A 12,019-nucleotide genomic window follows, 5' to 3' on the forward strand; every position below is an offset into this window, starting at 1 on the left:
GATAGGCAGAGGAAGAGCTGACACATACAGAAGACAAGAAAGGCAATGTGCACATAGAGGCAGACTGGAGTGATGTGGCCACAAGCCAAGGAATGGCAGCAGGCCCCAGAAGATGGAAGAGACGAGGAAGAGATTCTTCCCTAGAGCCTCCAGAGGGAGCACAGTCTTGCCAAAACCTTGATTTTGGCCCAAAGAAACTGATTTCAGACTCACAACCTCCAGAACTATGAAAGGATAAATGGATGTTGTTTTAAGCCACCAAGTTTGTGGGAATTTGTCAGACCAGCCACAGGACACTAATATATGCAGAAATTGCTTTAGGCAAATAAATTGATAAACAGAGAGTAGCAAGTACCACTCCATTTTTAGGTTTTCTCCTAAGGTAAACTTCTCTAAAGAGCTATGGACATTTCTTCCCACTCCCTCTACCTCCCGTCTACCCTGAACCCATCCACTGAAATTTCTCACCAGTGACCTCCATAGTGCTAAACCAGTGGTCACTTTTGCTTTCATTGTATTTGTTCAACCTCTGAGGAACACGTAATCAATCTCTCCTGCACAGAACACCCTTTCCTTCTGATCATTCCTTCCTCTCCTTTGCCCATCACTCCCCTCTCTTGTATGTTGAGGCTGCTGTACGTTGATGTTCCCAGTGCTGGACCTCCATCTCATCTACACTCTCCTTCACGGTCTTATCCATCCCTGTGGCTGTAAATCATCTACAGGCTGAGAACTCGCAAGTACATGTTTCCAGTTCAGACCTCTCCTCTCAGCCCCAGGCTCCTATATCCAACTTCCTACTAGAGTCACCTTTAAATTTCTCATGGGAACTTGATAGGTTCAGGACCCATGTTTATTCTACTCCCTTCCCACCTCAATAGTTCCACACCAAAACCGAGCAGATTCTCTCACATCCATCTTCAAGTCCATCTGCTTCTCTACCTCCCTGCACCCTCCTCTGAGCCTCCATCAACCTTTTTTTCAAAATACTTTATCTGTGTCCACTCTTGCTTTATTCCAATGTATCCTACGGACAGCAACCAGAGGAATCCTTCGAATACATCGGTGGCATCATTATCACTCTCTTACCTGAAACTCTTCAGTGCCTTCCCATTTCACTGGGGCAAGGCCTGAACACGCAACCTTGACATTATGGCATTGTCTGCAATCTGTCGCTACCCAGCTCACCAGCCCTCATGGGCCACGCTTCCTGTATGCACTGAGACCAAACCAAACTTCCAGTTCTGTGATCACAAAAAGCTCTCGTTTGCCTCAAGGCCTTTGCTCTTTCTGGAGCTTCCCCCCTACTCTTCACTTACCAACTTCACCTTATTCACCAAGACTCCAGATCTACAGCTTGTGACCCATTACCAATCTCTGCCACTGTCGGTGAGGCCTCCTCATGTCTGTGTCTCCATGAAAATGAATTGTAATTTTATTTCTTTGTTCTTCCCCATTAGGGTTTAAGTCCAATAAATGCAGACATACTGTTCTGGCACCGTGTCTGCACCACCAGTAAATATTTATTGGATGAATGAAGATGCAAAACATTCTTCTTGTAACTCTTCTGTCTCAGATCCATCATATTTGAGGAGTCTCATTAGGCCTATTCCTCCTCGCAGTTTACCTTCCTCCAGTTCCTGGTGGAATATAACAGCCATTCTCCTTCCCCTTTCCTCCCAGCACACTGCCCACACCTCCCACCTCCTCACAGCCTTCATACGCACACTCAAGATAAAAAAGCGACCGGGTAGCCTTTAGCAGGATAGAGATTTAAGAGCCTGTGAAATCCAGTCCCTGGGGACAAGGTCTTGCATTGAGTATTCTGCCCTCCAGAGATGCTTCTGGGAGTAGAAGGAGAAGGCTTAAGGGATGCCCTGTTTTAGGCCTTTTAGTCTGACTGCCAAATGCCTCCCCTTTGAAGTCAGAGCTTCCTAAATGTATGAGCTCTCATGCTCTTGTCTTCAAAAGCCAATGGACTAAATTTTAGAGCCACAAAATATCTCAGGCCACTTAGTCATCCCTCCCCAGCACTGATCCTTCCTTGCCACTACAAAATATCAAAGAGCACACATGCATGTGCGAGTGTGTGTGTGTGTGTGTGTGTGTGTGTGTGTGTGAGCGTGGGATCTCTGAGCCCCGATCTGCAGTAAGGTGCTGAGAAAGAAGAGCGGAGAGTGAGGAACCAGGGAGGGAAACCCAGGCAGCTGGCATGAGGTCCAGAGAGAAGACAGCAAGGCCAGCATTTCGGAAGCGATTTTCTTCCAGAGCCCTTTCTGTGGCTCTTGCCCCCCGACCCCTCGTGTGCAGTGAGTGCCGGGAGGCGACGAGGACCAGCTGGATCTCGGCTCAGGCAGCCTGGCTCTACGCTCCAAAGACGAGGGCGACTCGTGTTTTTTGGGTTTTTTTTTTTTTTTTCGCTCTTCTGTTTTAAGAAATTACACACAGAATCTAGTGCGTGCCGAGGAGTAGAACCAGCCCCAACCTGGGAGCCAGGAGTCCTGGGCGATTTGCCTTGACTCGTCTCAGCGGCATTGACCTTGGGTAATCCATTCAGTCTCTCCTCTAAATTGCTTTCACCTGCGAGACTGAGCAGTTCTCACTGCCACACTGGCTTCTCACGGACGTTGAGAAGATTAAAGAAGGCGCCGTGTGTGAGAATCCTTTGAAAACACCCGAAGCTGTCACAGATGTAGGGTGTTACTGTCACGAATAATAATAACAACAACAACCAACAACATAGAGCCCATCTCTGAAAATCACCGCAGCTGTATTTTTTTCCACTATTCAACTTCAACAAAAAACACTCTATATTGAAAAAAGAGAAAATATCTAATTGAATCAATCTTCATAAAGTCCATGAACTTCTAACTTCCAATTTCACATGAAAGAAAATACATACTTTCCCAGCCTATGTTTCAAAAACAGAAGATATTTGCTATCATGTAATAAGGTTTTTATCCCTCTATTATTATATTGCTATATAGATTACATTCCCGTTACAGAATTAATGGATAATTTGGGGGAAAAACTTTATTAATACTAGTTTTTACATTACCAATGATAGCTGCTGTTAATCTTGTGTTCGAAGCACGGGAAGAGAGAGAGAAATGACACCTTGCTCAGCCCAACTCTTTACTTAGTTTTACTTCCCTTCTGCAGGTGAGAATCTAAAGGTCAGAGAGGTGATTTCCTGCCCAGGGGAAAAGTTAATAACTCGCAGAGCCCAGGATTTGAATTCTGGTCTCTCTTAGTCTAATATTTGTGTTTTTAATTTTAAATCATACTCTGTCTCTCTTAGTCTAATATTTGTGTTTTTAATTTTAAATCATACTGTGAACTATGTTATAGCCATCATCAGTAAAACAACCCGCAACATTCATTTTTGATCATTAAATGAGATGAACAAGCAAAGTTTAGCTCATTGAGATGGAAAGCAAAGTTTAGCTAATTGCAGCAGATTTGCTGATATCCAAAAAGGTTTTGGGAAATGAGTTTTGAGGTTCTGACTGCCTGTTGACAGTCAAGATACAGCCTGAATTTGTGTCATCATACTGACCTCATTCCCAATGATCTGAGGAAGGTAGGGAATTTGCTTGAATACAAAGTCAAAACTAGAACTGTAGGGGAGGATTCTTTTCTCTATATGTTTACTTTGATCATTAGTCTCTAGGTTAAATTATACAATTAGTACTAGTTTTTCTCTTTTTTTAATGGAAGTACAATCATTTACAATGTGTCGATTTCTAGTGTACAGTACAATGTCCCAGTCATGAATATACATACATATTATATTCATTTTCATATTCTTGTTCATTAAAGGTTATTACAAGATATAGAATGTAGTTCCCTGTGCTATGCTTATTTTCACTCCTCACCTTTGACAGTGGTCCCCGAACTGGTCCGCACATCAGATCATGTAGTAAATTTTTTAAAATGCAAATTTCAAGGGCCCTGCCTAGAGCTAGTGAGTCAAAATTTGTGATATCTCCATTTATGAATTTCCCCCCAGGCATTTCTGATATAGCTGGTTCTTTGACTCCCTGATCTGTTGTGATTTATGACCTTTCAGAATTGATTTTCTTAAATCCTAACATTATATAGTCCTTATACCATTTAAATCACTTGGCTCCTTTTCAATAGTACTAAATTATAAAAGCTACAGTTACTGAAAACCACAACGTTCTATAATGGTGACTCAAATGGGTTGAAAATGGAAAACATACACATATAAAATTTTGTAGAAAGTCAAGGAAGAAAAAAAAAATCCTAACTGCCATCAATTTCCCATGCCGAGACCTCATGTTGCAGCTTTCTACCAGAGTGAATTTTATGTCTGAGCCATAAAGATGTAAGAGCCCCTGGTGGGAGTGCGGTGGCAGCAAACCTCTAAGACCGTTGCAGTCACCTCTTTCGGCACCCCCACCAGCCACCTCAGTAAAGACTTCCAGCCTCTCCAAGAACTCCCCACACAAACTATCAGTAATTCACTGTTCTCTAACACAATCGTTCGTAAGAGATATTTTTGTTACTGCTGTCAACAAAAAGTTTGTTTAATACACATAGATTATTTCATTTTACCATATGTTCAGCAACTCATTCTGAGCTATAAATAGACAACAAGAATGTTACCCACAATGTACAAATAGAGAAATAGCATGACATGGCCAACACCATGGTTCAGTGTTAGAAAATTGCATTAACACGTGATTGCAAATATCTGAAAACTGGTTCTAAAAATAAATAGGTTAAAAGTCATCCAATAACTAAAAACAAACACAGACAAACCAACAAAAATCACTCAGGCCCAATTCAGGGCAAAATTTATTCCAAGAAAAATCTTCAGCATCTTAAATTGTCAACATTGGTTCTTTTAAAATGAAGCAGTTTGTTATTCTGTTAAGTGTACCCCATTTCCTTTCTGAAAGGCATATTTTCAGGTGAAGCTTTTAAAAATAATCATCCCATCAACCTTGTAGCATATTTCTTCTTATCTCTGGACAAAGAGTGTAGTGATGGCGAAGTTTAATAAGGTACTTTATCACTGCTGCATTGATTTTGTGACCAAGGAAACTAAACCAGCATTTAATGGCCAATTAAAAAGTTCAAGCTCTTCTATCCAACCTTTCAGGAAAGGAAGGTTGGATCTAGACATGGCTGAGCTAGAGCATGAAATAGCAGGTCTGTATGAAAACTGCATGTGAATTTTGGGACTGTACATGCTGGTGTGTAGTGCAAGTGATGGAATATGGCAACATACGTAAGTCTGAGCAAAATAAAGTACCAAGTAATCGCTACATTTGGAGAATGTATCAACTTGGTCAGCTTGAAAATCAGGCTATCATCAAGGTCTTTCTTTCTTCCTCTCCCTTTGAGAGACACGTAGGAGAAATCAAAGATTATGAGTCGTCGTTCCATATGTTTTACTACCTTAGAGTTATAACATGCTATAACAGGAATGGTGAGCAATTAGAGTGAAATTATTGTTTCCTTTTAGGAATAAAATTTTAAACTGTTCCCTGTGATTAGGAGTCTATGATGCCCTCCCGTGCTTTTGTATGGTTTGGGAAAGAGAGGATCTATATGGATTTCATTTTTATTAAGCAAAAAAAGAAGTTTGATGAATTTTCACAGTTCAGGATTGATTTATGCAACTAACGCAAAGAGTTTTGTATGCAATGAATAGATTTTGCTCAAATGACACTTGCTGATGATTTTTTTAAAGTTGCATCCTAAAAGTCTTTGTCCTGTGTTATCTTCCTTTAACAGCCCACTTTTCCTGTAGGTCCCGCAATAGGGACAAATACGGCAATTAGCTTTGCGCCTTACTTAGCACCTGTAACCCCTGGAGTTGGGTTAGTCCCAACGGAAATTCTGCCCACCACACCTGTTATCGTTCCCGGAAGTCCACCTGTCACTGTCCCGGGCTCAACTGCAACTCAGAAACTTCTCAGGACGGACAAACTGGAGGTACTTCAATTATATTTGTGGTTGGAGATGCATTTGTGACAGAAGTGCACTTCTGCGTAAGTGAATGCTTGTCAGATAGTAACTCAGTCTTGCAAAACAGCCATGCACACACATTCACCTAAACGCCACGCATTCCTAAGTCTATTGTCGAATTTCAGGCCAAGTGTAAAGGAAATTAGTCTGTGGGAGAAGAATAAGTTTCATAGAAACAAAAATCTGTTCTGTGGAATGTGTGTTCAAAGGCAGAATATTTAACAACCAATGGAACGTTCAGTCAATCTCTATGCAAGCCATGGAGATGCCCCCCAAAGGCCACCAGCTGTAGGAAGCAGGACTATGACTACTGACCGTATCTTAAGGACTAGCACGGCTGCCCTAGCACGTTCCAGAATATCAGCCCCAGTTGTGCGTAGGTAAACAAGGGGAACTGGTGGCTGGGACATTTTAATTATTTATTTGCGAGATCTTCTTTAAATTAAATTCAGGTGTTCTACAAAAGTCACGAAAACAAAGTCATCCATTTATAAAACACAATTCTTAAGTCATGAGTCAAACCAATTCACCTGTACTTTACCAGGTAAAATTTCTCTTTAATCAGTTAGGGGATTCATCCACTTATCTTAATTACCGTGTCCTATGATAGCTAAGGGAGCATTTTATAATGGGTGTATGAAGATTCTGATAGATTTTTCAAAGAGCTCCTTTAATTCCACTACCGATAACAGATGTTAAGTGATATATTTATGTATGGTTAGGAAGTACACACTGTGCTTTATGTGGGATCATCCGAGAATATTCTTTCAATGTGCATTTGTTTAAATATTTACCCAATTAATCTTGAAAGCAATAAAAGGTTGCCTAATATCTTCCATCTGGAGTCTGTGGATCCCAAAATGAAAAGACCATAGACTCTCGTCACTACTGTTTTGATCAAACCTAGCCTTGTAACTATTAAACAGACCTTTCACGGGACTGGAAAGGTGTTTTGGGCTCCACCTGGTGGACCCATGGAGCTCTCATGTTCAGTACGTGACTGTTTGGTTTAGAAAACAAATTAAATCTGCCCAGTTGGGAACAAGTTGTCCTTCCCACCAGGCCTGGGAGACAAAGACATATGTAAAAATGATTCACAACGACTTTAGCAAAGCAGCTTTCAATTCATTTCAAACTAGGAATGAAGTCGGCTGCACATAGATCCCCTGGGTAAGTGCCTGATGGCTGGTCCACACCTCTGATGCAGTCTCAGCCTGGAGTCAGGCCACTTATCGAGGGACACTTACTCAGAATCTGTGGGAACATCTTAGCAATTTTTATTTTGTACATTTTATGAGCTAAAGATGGAATGTTGGATAACATCCGAAGTCAAAGGAAACAATAACTCTGTGATTTATCTGTTTACTCTTCAAACTCGCTTGACCACTTGTCAGTGAAACTGTATTTCCCAAGTATGTTTGACTCTCACAAGGCTTGAAGGTCATGTCGGTGACCCTTCCTATAACATTACTAGTGACCAAGATGGGAACCACTACTTAAGTGCATCAGCTTTGGAAGTGGAGCCTGAGAAGAAAATTACTTACAGTTTTACTTGTAATTCTTCTCTGATAAAGATATTTATAAATATAAGTATTACAGATACATGTTATTTATGTTATTTCCTGATATCAATATTTAGAGCAAGATTAAGAATACTCTTTAAATGCCAAAGAAAAATTTCTTAGTACAGTAAACTCTTGATCCACCAGAATTCTCAGAGGATGGAGCATTTTAGTTACTTGAGACTTCAGGATAATTAAGGATTAAGGAATTAAAAAAAGAAACAACACATCGACACTGCCAACTATTCTGCTTCCCTCGGTTTGTTTCTTTCCCTTTATCTCTTCCCGTATTTCTCTCTTTTTTATCTTCTTTCTGTGCTGTCAAGAATAATATTGTGACCTTACATAAGTTTTGGTGTCTTAGATATTGTAGTATTTCCTAAATGTACGGTTATAAGCATACGTTATCTTTGTAGAGCAGCACCTGGGGGAAACAGGAGGGTTCAGATCCTCCCCCCTCCCCCCCCCCCCGCCACCAGCCCCCTTCCATCCTCAGAGAAGAGGAACAAGTTTGTCATCTCCCCTCAGTTCTTTTTGGAGTTGTGCAGCTACGACCTTGTGGCTTGATCTTTGGTGAAATTTTCCCTCCATGAAAAAAACCTGTAACATCCCAGAGCTGTCATGGTGGAAGAAGTTTTGAATACTTATAGTTGTCTTAATTATACATACATATATAATCTCCAAATTAGTATATGTAAAATAAAATATACTTTGTTTATATAAATAAAACTCAAGGACCGTGGTGGAGGGGGGGCGGTCTTCCTTGTTGATTTTTCTTTGTTATTTTAGCTAACTTGCAGATTTGGACTTACTTTCTCAATATAGATTCTCATCCCAGAAAAGAGAGCGAAGCAGAACTCAAATTAGTTTGCCAGAGATGATTCCAGTTGGCTACCTGAGTTCTGGATAATCGAATTTTTATTGTAAATGGCACAAAAGCCACCGTTAAAAGGAAAAACATCCATCCCCCCCCCTTTTTTAACACCCACGGCTGCGCTGGCAGATGCCGCCCGTGGCCCCAGGCCTCCTTCCGCATCGTCTGCTCTTCTTCCCCGTGTCCTAGGTATGCAGGGAGTTCCAGCGAGGGAACTGTGCCCGGGGAGAGACCGACTGCCGCTTTGCACACCCCGCCGACAGCACCATGATCGACACAAACGACAACACCGTAACCGTTTGTATGGATTACATAAAGGGGCGTTGCATGAGGGAGAAATGCAAATATTTTCACCCTCCTGCACACTTGCAGGCCAAAATCAAAGCTGCGCAGCACCAAGCCAACCAAGCGGCGGTGGCCGCCCAGGCAGCCGCGGCCGCGGCCACAGTCATGGTAAGTGGGGCGCGCGCGCCGCGCACCTTCCTCCGCCCCGCGAGCCCGGAGCCGCGCCTTCCACGGGGACCGAGGTGCTCCCCGGCCGCCGGGAGATAGGGCGGGCTGCTGCTCCTGCTGCTCCGCTGCCTAAGTTCTGTTGTGGTTCCCCCTTTTTGTTCTGTTCCGTTTGGTTTTGTCCCTCCCTCCTTGCCTTCTTCAGCACAATAAGTAAATCCCTGGGGCGCAGGGAACCCGGGGCGCGCAGAGCGCCCTTCCCCACGTCCAGTCCTGCCCTGAGACGTGAGACCGGCCGGACCGGCCTGGGCTCCTCCTCGGAGCTGGGATGAACAGGAAGGCGGGCCCCGGAGCCCGAGAGGGTGGAAGAGAAAGCCGGAGGCCGGCAGCTGCGCGGTAGACAGGCAGCAGCACTTCCGAGACAGCCGCCCGGAGCCCGGGAGCCCGGGAGCCCGCAACAGGCGGCCAGCGGCGACGGGCCCCTCCCTGCTCCGGCTTCCGCGCCTCCTCTGTTACTTCTCACGGGGCCCGTGCCTTAGACTTGCTCCCCCGAAATGAAATTTTATGCGGAACATCAAATCGTGAAACAGACGAAGACGGAGCTGCACTGGCTGGCGCTTAAAAAAATTTTTTTTGGAAAGGCCTGGAACGCAGCCGCAAGTCCCTGAGTCACTGTCCTGTCCCTCAGAGATGAGGAGCAACCCCCCCCCACCAACCGCGAGCCTGTTCCCCACGACTCTCAGGCCCCACGCCAGACCGTTAGGATCAGAATTTAAATGTTAAAATATCCCCAGGTGTTCTGTGTACACACTAACATTGGAGAAGCACCTGCCTAGAACACTTAAACTTAGCTGCATTTTGGAATTACCTGAGAGCCCTTTGAAAGGTTCTAACGTCAGTCCCTCCCCCCAAGTTTCTTTAACTGGTCTGGGCAGGAGCTTTTTTTTTTTTTTTCTTTTTCTTTTGAAGGTCCCAGTTGATCCCAATGTGCAGCAAAGTTTGTGTCACACTAGGTTGTAGAATTAATTTGTTTTAATGTGAGATCTGGCTTGTCAGAAGTCTGTGTTAATATATGATAGGCATTGGGCCCATTTATTCAAAACATATAATGAGACCTGCCAGGCATCAGGCATTGGCTGGGTAGAATAAATAAATTAGACAGGTTTCCTTGCCCTCAGGGAGCTCGGAGTTTAGTAAGTGACAGTGATAGTGTTCCTCGGTGACAGGATGGAAACGCATAAAGGGGTCCAGTGGGCCAGGAAAGACTCGGTGGCTAGTCATCCCTTGGGAAAGACAGATATGGCTTCAGAGGTGAAAGATATAGTTTAAAACACATTATTCTAACTAAGGACCACCACCTCATACACTGATAAGTGATCAACATGCCAGGGTAGCTTTTATTCAAACAAGTTCCTGTTAGTCCACATTCTTTCCACAAATGTTTTTAAAGGCCTGACCCCGTGATAAGCAGCAGGGATACGGACAGAAAGGCAGAGCCTGCCTTTACGTCATCGCCCCCCCGAATGTGGCCTGTGTGCTCATTCAGACCTTTCCAATCTGAGCTTATTTCCAGTATCTTGAGCACTGAGTCCTTCATCGCTCTCTGTTTCCTCTCAGAGTCCTTGTCCCGTTAGTGTATTTTCCTCACGTCCTTCTCATTCTTGTGTCACTGGACATAACTGATTGTTCTGGATGTGAGTTTCTGTGTATGTGGGAATGTTTGCATCCCCTAAAAGGCAGTCAGGACAATATAGATAAATTCTTCCCTTTTTTGTTCTAGTAAAATAGTGGTTTTCAAAACTGATTATAATTCAGAGTAGGGGGTGAGGGGAATGGAGGAGAAATGAGAAATTGGTTACTTAAGGCTAATGAAGAAGGAATTCTTTTAGAGAGCAAATGAGGTCTTCTATGCATTTCTGCAGTCTGCACCCTACCACCTCTTAGTGAAGATCTCATCCTATGAGAAGTAAAATGTTTTTCATTGTAATCGTTCTCGTAGGCAGCCCAAGTTTATTCTGACTGGTATGCTGATTGTTGGGCACAGAGAACACATTTTTACATTAAGCTAGTATTATAAATCATAACCAGGTGCCAAGGATGTCTCCAGGGCTAGTCAGGACTCTGATTTCGAGAGACAAGAGCTCAACCAAAGTAGCTTAAATGAGAAAGTTGAGCTTTCCTAGATCATTTAGTGCCGTCAAGGATAGTAGAAATAAAGTAGGGTTCAGGGGTGCCTGGATCCAGAAACTTGAAAACCAGTAAATCTTTGTCTTCATTTTTTTGGTTTTTCTTGGTATATCAGCTCTATTCTTCAAGACCAGCTTCTCCAGACAATATGACCATGGCTTTGGACACCTGTAGGGACACATTCTTACATCTCTTGACAAGAGAGAAACCAGTATCTTCTACACCAGCTCTAATTAGAAAAAAAAAAAAAAAAGGAAGGGGTCATTTTGGAGGTGTCCTTGTGGTCAGAGTCATAGCATGCCATGACTGGCTCCAGCTGGATCATGTTGGCTTTCTCCAGCCACAAGGGTATGAGAGGAGATTCTGAGACTATGAAGAAATTAGTCCCTATACCTCACATACCTGTTAAATACAACAAGCCACTGGTACTAATAGTGACCTTAGAGCTGAGCCCTGAAAATTCATCTGCACCTTGATTTATCTGCCTATTACCTAGAAGTACCAGTTCTTACATTCACAATCAGTATGCTGTACAGTCACTGAGGGACAGTGCACCTAGAATATGTTGATGGTAGATGACCTGGGTTGATGGAGTTAAGAGAAGAAATGGCCATTTGCACAGACAGCCTGATACCTGTACCTCGACTGTACTCCTCTCTGTGCTCTTCTGCGTATTTTCACATCGTACCGGCAAGATGCACAGAGGTGGTTGCTGTGGATGTCAGCATATTTAGTTACCATGTTTCCTAGATTGTTACACTGTGCCCAAGTTTGGAGTTCTGATATTTCAGGTGATCTTGGCAGCATCCACAAAGACAACCCCGAGGAACGCAGTTTCAGAACAAAAGCCAGCTTCTTTCTGACAATGACATGGAAATTACTGAACCTGTCATGTCTTTTTAGTTGAAGTGAGAGGCTCATTTGAAACCAGTCTAGTTGCAGT

At 43.2% G+C, this 12,019-nt stretch overlaps 1 protein-coding gene across 8 annotated transcripts in view; it reads left to right on the plus strand.

The window, feature by feature from the left end:
* The window catches only part of MBNL2 (muscleblind like splicing regulator 2), a 158,333-nt gene that overhangs the window by 109,266 nt on the left and 37,048 nt on the right, over nt 1-12,019 (plus strand). For all 8 annotated transcript variants that reach the window (XM_072976463.1, XM_072976464.1, XM_031684421.2 and 5 more), the window contains 2 exons: nt 5,770-5,970; nt 8,629-8,892. In XM_072976463.1, the coding sequence (XP_072832564.1) occupies nt 5,770-5,970; nt 8,629-8,892 (465 nt within the window). The remainder of the gene's footprint in view (nt 1-5,769; nt 5,971-8,628; nt 8,893-12,019) is intronic.

Source organism: Vicugna pacos, chromosome 14 (assembly GCF_048564905.1).
Source record: "Vicugna pacos chromosome 14, VicPac4, whole genome shotgun sequence".
Taxonomy (NCBI): Eukaryota; Metazoa; Chordata; class Mammalia; order Artiodactyla; family Camelidae; genus Vicugna; species Vicugna pacos.